Source organism: Chlorocebus sabaeus, chromosome 20, assembly GCF_047675955.1.
Source record: "Chlorocebus sabaeus isolate Y175 chromosome 20, mChlSab1.0.hap1, whole genome shotgun sequence".
NCBI lineage: Eukaryota > Metazoa > Chordata > Mammalia > Primates > Cercopithecidae > Chlorocebus > Chlorocebus sabaeus.
In genome coordinates, this window is record NC_132923.1 from 135,162,122 (window position 1) to 135,170,953 (window position 8,832).

General features: G+C 65.0%; 2 protein-coding genes across 2 annotated transcripts in view; both read left to right on the forward strand.

Moving 5' to 3' along the window:
- The window catches only part of SSU72 (SSU72 homolog, RNA polymerase II CTD phosphatase), a 33,731-nt gene extending 31,682 nt beyond the window's left edge, over positions 1–2,049 (forward strand). Inside the window, exon 5 of the mRNA XM_007980987.3 lies at positions 1,557–2,049. Within this exon, the coding sequence (XP_007979178.1) occupies positions 1,557–1,658 (102 nt within the window). The 3' untranslated portion in view covers positions 1,659–2,049. The remainder of the gene's footprint in view (positions 1–1,556) is intronic.
- Positions 2,050–2,835: 786 nt separating this feature from the next.
- TMEM240 (transmembrane protein 240) lies at positions 2,836–8,825 on the forward strand. Its single transcript, XM_007980989.3, has 4 exons — positions 2,836–3,408; positions 3,835–3,941; positions 7,804–8,012; positions 8,094–8,825. Exons 1-4 carry the CDS (start codon positions 3,352–3,354, stop codon positions 8,240–8,242), a joined length of 522 nt encoding a protein of 173 aa, XP_007979180.1. The 5' UTR covers positions 2,836–3,351; the 3' UTR covers positions 8,243–8,825.
- The last annotated feature ends 7 nt before the right edge of the window (positions 8,826–8,832 follow it).

The window sequence follows — 8,832 nt, forward strand, 5'->3', positions numbered from 1 at the left end:
GCGCTGTGACAGGGTCGTGGCCGAGGCCGTGACAGAGGGGCGTGGCCGAGGCCTGAGGCTGGCCTTGCTGCTTGGGGTGGGGTCTCTGCTCAGCTCACCTGTGTCAGGGGTGCCCGCTGGTAGTTTAGAGAGAGTCACTCCCCAGCCTTGGCATAGGAGCCCCCCCTGCCCATGCCCTCTGCTTAGCGGAGAGGTGCTGCGCAGTGACCTGCCCAACACGGGCTTAGTCTGCCTCCCAGGACACAGGCTCCAGGGAACGCCTGGTACTTTGCCTCTTCCCCTTGGTGGACACAGCCCTGCTTCAGCGAGCAGAGCACGGAGCTCTCCTGGATGTGGTGCGGTCGGAGGTGTGCCCCACCTGAGCCTGGAGGCTGCCAAGGGCGCTGTGTCCGCCGTCCACCCCTGGACTTGGCCTTCTGCACACCTGCCTTCCCCCGTGGGCCCTGCATGTCCCCCTTGCACAAAGTGGCCAGGGGCACCCCACGGCTTCTGTTGCCACCTTGCTGTGGCATGGAGGTGCTGGGCTGAGATGAAAGGACCTGCCTGAGGAGAGCCCCACGCACCGTCCCGCCTCTGCCTCTGTGATCTGTGATTTGATCAACTGTGAAAAACAGGACAGCTTCACCGAGAGAAAACGGTGTTTGGAAAGCCCAGAAGCCAGGCGGGCCGGCGCTGGGAGAAGCTGCCGTGTGGCTGCAGGCGCCTGCGCTCCGCCCACCCCGCATGGCTTCTGGTCCCCGCGTGCCTCCCGGTCCCGCGTGGATGTTGAAGCGCCAGGGATGGTCTTCACGATCGCCTGGCAGGAGAAAAGGCCATAGGGAAAATCTCGTCCCAGAAGTTGCGTGATTTCTGCTTGGGTCACGGCCAGAGCTGAGTAACAGGCCACTCCTTGCTTAGAGGCACTGGGTGCTGTCCCAGGTTGGGGACCAGGGTCAGTGGAGATGGCGAGTAACGAGCTGCCAGTGCCAGGGCAGGTGTGCTCAGGAGCCGGGCCTGCTCACTCCAGGGCAGCAGCCCTCAGCCAGGGGCTCTGGTGGATGGAGGCTAGGATGCTGCCAGGACGCTCCAGTGACCAGGCTGCCCCCACCACAGGGCATGGGTCAGAGTCCTCTCTGGGTCTCTGGGCACCGCACCTTTCCCTGCCCCCGTTTGCTTGTTGGCGGTGTGGAAGCACTGCCGGTGAGGGCGCGCTGGTGGTGAGGGCTGGTCGGCCCCGCTGTGCACGTGTGGGCCTGAGTCCTGGCCTCCAGGTCTCAGTGCTGGGCGCCTCTCAGAATCCAGCTCCACGCTCCTCCCAGCTTCAGGTTCTGTGAGGGTCGGTGGGGAGGTGGGGGCTGCCTCCTGCTCCACACCAGGTAAGGGCCTGGGGCTGCCCAGGAAGCTCTCCCCTTGCAGCCTCCAGCCATCCTTGGGAGGCAGCAGTGGTGGGGTGAGGGCCTGCCCGCCACCCTGGTTTTTGCTGGCTCAGGCCTGGCGTTTCCCTGGCGATCCAGGTGTTGAGGGGGAGCAGACAGGCGGGAGTGGGCAAGGCCCTCACCACGGTGCTGTCCTTGCAGATCCAGCACACGGAAGACATGGAGAACGAGATTGACGAGCTGCTGCAGGAGTTCGAGGAGAAGAGCGGCCGCACCTTTCTGCACACCGTCTGCTTCTACTGAGCCCAGCGCCCGCCTGGAGCCACCTCTGGAGCTTCCTGTTCATACTTTTTCCTTCCTGACATTTGTTTTTACTTACAGGTGTTCTGCTGGTGACGGTAGCATTACCCAAATAAACTGTGCATATGAAATGGGAGAGGAGATGCCAGAAGGCCAGATTAAAGCAATCAAGTTTTTTCTTTCCCACTTTTACTTATGAGCGGGATATTGATTATAAAGTTTTTCTTCTTTGACCAGAAAGGAAAGACGATGGTTTGTGTGCACTTCCCGACATACCTGTGTCTCCATGTGCCTGCCTGCCTTCCCTCCCTCCCCACCCGGCTGGACTGTACACAGCCCTGCTGCGGCATGTTGGGAATGACCTGGAATTGTCAATAAACAGATGCTGCTGTCATTGTGCCTGGTCCTGAATTCCCGACCCGACCTCGCGCCTGAGGAGGTGGCAGAGGCCTAACCCTGCCGCCTTCAGTGACCTCCGACCACTGCTGGGGGGTGTAGCTCAAACCTGGTGCTGCTGACGGGGCGTGGGCCAACCCCTGCCTGTGCTGCTTGAAGCAGAAGCCGGCTGCTCCTTCCAGCACTGCTGCCTGTGGCAGAGCAGTGTCCCCTCTCCACGTGGAAACCCCTGGGCCGGGATCAGCTGTCCCCCAAGGCCAGCTGAGCCGGGAGGATTGAGGCTGCAGTGAGCCTGGATGGCGCCGGGTCCCAGGCTGGGTCCCAGGCATAGCTTCCTGCTCACTTCCTGCTGGAAGGGAGAGGGTGGCATCCTGGGTCTGAAACATGGTCTCACTAGTTGTGGATGAGAGTTTGGCCTCAGGACCCTGAAGCAGGAACAGCCAGAGCTGAGTGGTGGCCACTTGGGGCCTCTGAAGGGCAGGTGTCCTGACCCATAGGCCTGGGCTGACCCCTCTTCCCTGCGCTAAGGGAAGCCTGTGTGAGGCATCCCTGCCCCCAGCTCCTGCGCCGCTTCTCTCCACTGAGGATTCCAGGGGTCATCCCGTCCCTGCCCTGTGACCCCCATCTCGTCACGACCTTGCAGACCCCACCCTGGAGGCATGTGCTTTCCAAGCGGGCTGGTGCAGCCACGCAGCCGGCGACCCGGGATTCCAGGAGGGAGGGCGGCGCAGTGGGGCGGGGAGGGCCTCGGCGCCCCTCCAGGACCGGATCGTGTTGGGACTGGCGTCCGGGGTCACTGGACAGGCCACCGGGGCTGGGTCTGACCAGACTGGGGCGGGGCACGAAGCCGAGGTTCCCGGAGAGGGGTCCCGGCCGGCGTCCTGGGGGTGGCGGTCCCCTCCCGGCTCCGGTGCTGGCACGGGGCGTCCTGCGGGCTGCGCGGTCCCTCCCGGGAGGCGGAGGAAGGCGGCGAGGAGGGAGGAGGGAGGAGGAGGCAGGGAGGGGGCCGGAGCCGAGCAGAGCCGAGCCGAGCCGAGCCGAGCGGAGCGCGGGGAGGACCCGAGGGCGGAGCGGAGCGCGGCGGGCAGGGCCGAGCGACCCCAGAGAGGCCCCGCGTCCCTCCTCGGTGCCCCCCCCCGCGCCTCCTCCTCCCGGCCGGCGCCGGGGTTGCCGCGAGCGGCGGCGGAAGACCCAGGGAAGCGCTGACCTCTGCGGAGGCGGCGGGGGCTCAGCATCGGGCCGGGGCCGGGGGGGCGCCGGGGCCGGGGGGCGGCGCTCCGGCCCGGCCCGGCCCCGCCCGATGTCCATGAGCGCGAACACCATGATCTTCATGATTCTGGGGGCGTCGGTCGTGATGGTGAGCGGAGGGGCTTCCCGCGCGCGCCCCCTGCTCCCCGCCCGCGCGCGCCGCCTGCCCCCACCTCCTGCTCCTTGTTTACCGCCCGTGCGGCCTGCGCTCCCCTCCCCGGCCTGCGCTCCCCCGAACCCGACCTGCGCTCTCCTCCCCAGCCTGCGATCCCCACACTCCCTGCGCTCCCCTCCCCGGCCTACGCTCCCCCCACCCCGGCCTGCGCTCCCCCCACCCCGGCCTGCACTTCCCCCTTCCCGGCCTGCGCTTCCCCTCCCGGGCCTACGCTCCCCTCACCCCGGCCTGCGCTCTGGCTCCCCGCCTGCGCTGCCCCGACCCCGGCCTGCGCTGCCCCCACCTGCCCTGCGCTCCCCACCCCCAGCCCCCGTTCGTCCCGCCCGCTCCTTGGCGCTGACCGGTCATGGGCTCTTCCAGGCCATCGCGTGCTTGATGGACATGAACGCGCTGCTGGACCGATTCCACAACTACATCCTCCCGCACCTGCGGGGCGAGGACCGCGTCTGCCACTGCAACTGTGGCCGGTGAGTCCGCAACCGGCGCCGGCTCGACACGCGTGAGCGCACATGTGTGGCGGGGCCCACTCGGGGCGCGGGGGAGCCAGCCCCACGCAGGCCACGATCCGCCTTCCACCCTTGAGGGCTGCCAGGTGCGCAGGGGGAGGAGCTGGCTCAAGGAGGGGGTCTCCTGGGGGTGCATGGCTTGAGGACACCATCCCCTAGAGGCCTCCAGGGAGATGGCGGAATGGGTCACGGGGCCTCCTGGTCCAGCCTGGAGGCCGGGAAGCCGCAGCCCAGTCTCATGTCCACAGTGGAGACCCAAGCCAGCCTCATCAGGGCTGGGGCAGGAAGCGCCTGCTGGCACAGGGCTGGGCCCTGCAGTGAGTCCCAGGGCAGAGGAATGCCGGTCAAGGTGGGAAGGGCCTGCCTTGAGGGATACTGGGCACAACCCCCTGGCTGGAAAGGAGCTGAGGGATGGGGCTGGGGGTCAGCGGGGAGGCGAAGCTTCCTCAAGGTCACTCAGATTGAGGGGAGCGCCCAGATCCCCCACACCCACTGTGTGATCCCGTGTGCACGTGTAGTGATGGAATCTTCTTGGCCATGCATGTTTGTACGTCCATGTACGAAATAAACATCTTCTCATGAGACGCGCATGTGTGTGGCGTCTGTGCATATATACATGTGCGTACACACAGCGCCCGCGCACGCACGCATGCGCTCCCATCCCTCAGGCCACCCTCACGCAGTGGCCGCTGTTAACCCTGCTGGACAGATGAGGAAGTGGACGGAGGATTTAGAGGACAGGCTTTTCCAAGGTCACACAGCTAGTGAAGGACAAAGGGGCACCAACCCAGAACCCGTGTTCGTCATCTCTGCTGCCTCCTGCTCCGGGGGTCTCTGTGCATACGTGTGGGCGCAGGGCATGTGTGTTCAGGACAGCTGCATGTGTTGCTAAGCGTGTTACATGCCTATGGGTGCAGCAGGTGTGTTGATGAAGAACACGGGTGTTAGAGAAGGCAGAGATCGGGGTGTCTGTGACCCTCACGTGTGCCGGGCACAGGGTGGGGGGTAAGAGCTTGTGGGGTGGCCACGTGCTACCAGAGAGCCCTGTGTCCCTGTCTGGACGGTCCAACTGCTGAGCAAAGGCCTGAGGCTGGCTCCATGGCCTCCTGGAGGCTGGGCCCAGACCGGAGCTCCAGGGCATCAGAAAGGCGCGGCCTCTGTGCGCGTGGGCTGGGGCTGTGTGCATCCACCTGTGGCAGCACACTGAGGGATCGGCAGGGCAGGCAGAGGGCGCCTTAGAGCATTTGCACAAGGCGTGTAGGTGGAGCTCATGCAGCTCATGTCGTGTCCAGAGCACGCGTGGACTCAGGTGGAGTGCACGCTGAAGGCAGCTGGTGTGTGGGAAGCAGAGCCACAGCCTGCTGTAGACGGTACTGCTGTGTGTGTGTCTGTGTATCTATGCTCTGTTCACATCTCTACATATAGAATATGTACATTCAGCGTACAAAGTGCCCTTGTATATTGACAACATATATGTGTATGCAAAGTACATGTATGTCACAATATACAGTGCAGTGTGCTCAGGGACATGTCAAAATGTCTCCATGTGGGTGCAGCCAGTGTGTGTGCAGACAACCGTTTTGCACATGGAGTATCTGCCTATACACCATGTCCATGAGAGGCTCCCCGTGTGTACACGCTGGTGTGCAGAACGGGTGTGTGTATGTGTGCAGGCCTTGTACGTGCCTATACGTAGACATTGACATGGAGAACGTGTATGGAAATCAATGCTCCAAAGTCTGTTGCCAGGCAGCGTCCAAATGAGACATCCGTCCATGCACGTGACGTGGCGCCCCGTGGAGAGGGTGGCTGCGTTTTGCAAAGCCAAGCGAACATGCACTCGCGTGTGACACACCGTGCACAGGGCGGGGGTGTGGAGTGCCTGGGGCCCATGTCCACAGTATCACACCATGTCCTGTGCATGTGGCTGGTGTGTATACATGACGTACATTGGGCCTCAGGTGGACACATGCAGCATGTGTGGTGCAGGCAGGACACACGTATGTACATGTCACGGACATACGTGTGCAGATAGCACATCTCTGCCCAGGCCTGTCTCCTGCTTTCACCTGGGAGACCTGAGTCCCCCAGGAAGGAGGGCCAGGTGCAGGGGGAGAAACTACAGGTACCCAGGCCAGCCATGGCGGGGGACACAGGCTGTGACCTCTGACTCCCAAAGTTACTGAGCCCCTGGGGTGGGTGAGGACTCCATCAGGGGTCAGGAACAGCTTCCTCCCCTGCGGGCCTCTGGCAGCTGCACATTCTAGGCAGTGGTCATCAGCGGCCCATCGAGGATGATGGCTGTGGACAGGCTTGTCACCAGGTGATTGGTGGCCACCAGGGATCAGCCACGGTCATGGTCACTCCTCACCGAGAGCCCCGCCACTGGGAGTGGCCAGTTGCCCGATATGCTGAGGGGACTGACCTCCGAGAAGCCCAGAAGAGCAGGAAGGCTTCAAGGAGAGCCTGGGGCAAGGGCCGCCTCCTCCCTGTGCCTGGGCTCAGGCTCCAGGACCCCCAGATCTCATGGAGGGAAGGCACCTGTGTGGCCCCTGCTGGGCACAGGGATGGCCTGGAGAGGGCTGCAAGGCCCTGGGTTGGACGGATAGGCCGGGCTTTTAGTGTGGGAAGTGCTTCTGGTTGGGGTGTGGAGCATGGGGTGGTCTCTGGGTCTCAGCTGAAAACCAGGCCAAGGCACTGGTACCTCACTGAGGGGAAGGTGGGGGAGAAGCAGGTTTGGGGAGAGAGGAGCTATTTTTAGGCACAAGTTTAAGGTGTCTGTGGATCCCACGTGGAGACACAGGCAGCTGGAGCTCATCGGAGACGTGGGAGGCAGCCGGGAGTGTGGACCGCAAGGCGCCTGGGGCCCACGGCCTCCACTCCCAGGCCCTCAGGTTGGCCTAGGGATCCCAGAGTCGGCTGTCTGGGATGCCAGTCCGATCAGCAGTCAGCCCACCTGGGATCATGGGGCCTGGAGACCTTCTTGGGACAGGGTGAGCTGCTGGAGCACGCTCCTTGGGGAGCTTGTGTGGCCCCAGCAGCGAGGGGCCAGAAGCTGTTGTGGCCTGAGCTTGGGCAGTCCCCCCAAGGGCCCAGGGAGAGGAGGCCAAGGGACACCAAGGTGCCCAGGCACTGAGGGCGAAAGGGCCTGGAGCCTGGACGCCGCCCTTCCTGGGAGGAGCAGGGCGGGGGTGTTCCCCAGGAAGGGGAGAGTATGGGGTGCTGGGTAGAGCCCCCGTGACCTCTGACAGCACCTCCCAGGGACAGAGGAGCAGAAGAAACACCAGGGAAAGTGGGCCTGGCAGGCGGGGTGGCGGCCGTGGAGGAAAGGGCACGGCAGGAGGGGACGGGTGCATGGGAGTGGCCGGTCTGGGGCCAGCAGGGCTCCCTGTGTCCGGTTCTGCTCCAAGTGGCCTCTGCGGCCCTGGGGCGGGCAGATGAGCTGTGACCCTGGCCGTGGGGACCACCATCCTGAGCCCCCTCTGGGGGAGGCCTCTTCCACCCGCAGCACCTTCCCGTGAGCTCCAGGACTCAGGGAGGAGGTGCTGAGTGAGGGCTGACACCCTCGCCAGCAGCCGGTCCCGCCATCTGCCTGGACTTCGCACTCAGCCTCCACGGCCCATGGCTGCTGACCTCCCACTCCCTCTGGCCTGTGACCTGGGCCTGGCTGAGTCCGGTGCCCCCTTCCCGACCCACCCACCCAGGAGGCTGCTTCAGAGAACCCCCAGGGTGGCAGCCAAACCCCCACCACGGGCTAGGCCCCCTGGGGGAAGGCCAGGCCAGGGGCGGCGGGAGAGGTGCCAGCCCGCCCTGCCGCCCCCAGGCACCACATCCACTACGTGATCCCGTACGACGGGGACCAGTCGGTGGTGGACGCCTCCGAGAACTACTTTGTGACGGACAATGTGACCAAGCAGGAGATCGACCTCATGCTGGGGCTGCTGCTGGGCTTCTGCATCAGCTGGTTCCTGGTGTGGATGGACGGCGTCCTGCACTGCGCCGTGCGCGCCTGGAGGGCCGGACGGCGCCACGGTGAGTGCCTCGTGCCCGCCGCCTGGGAATGCCACCGTCCTGGCCGGCCCCAGCCGCCTGACCGCCCCTGTCCCCCTGCAGATGGCTCGTGGACCTGGCTGCCCAAGCTGTGCAGCCTGCGGGAGCTGGGCCGGCGGCCGCACAGGCCCTTTGAGGAGGCCGCCGGGAACATGGTGCACGTGAAGCAGAAACTCTACCACAACGGCCACCCCAGCCCGCGGCACCTGTGAGCCGCACAGGGACTTGCTGGGGCCGCCCAGCCAACCGGCTGCTGTACAGATGTAAAAGGGACCTCGTGGACGCCCGGGCCGGTGGGACTGGACAGCAGCCCTGGGCCCAGGTTGTCTGGGGCTGTGGCCGGCCGGGAGAGTCCAGCGGAAGGTGCTGTCTCCTCTTCTTTTTATAAAGGGGGTTGGGGTGTGGGCTAGGGTGGGGGCTGGGGTGGGAGAGGCCCTGCAGTTAGGGGGCAGGACCCTGGGCTCCTGGCTGGGCAGGACACGAGGGCAGACTGAGCCCCAGCGGTGCTGGGGGGCCCAGAGGGTCCTGGGGGGCAGGTGGGGGCAGGGGTGGCGAGGCACGTGGCGCGGGCCAGCATCTATTTGAAGCCGCTGTTTCCCGTGCGCTGCGTCCACCGTCTTTCTGGCCGCCGCCAGCCCGGGCAGAGGGGAGGAAAGTGAGGGGGGCACCCGTCTGTACACAGCCGTAGGGTGGGGCGCAGGCGGCTGGTCCCAGGCAGCACTCAGACCCCGGCCCAGCCATGCCGGGCACCTCATGTGAAGCCCACCCCTCTGTGGTCAGTAAATTCTCCAGAAAGCTCCAG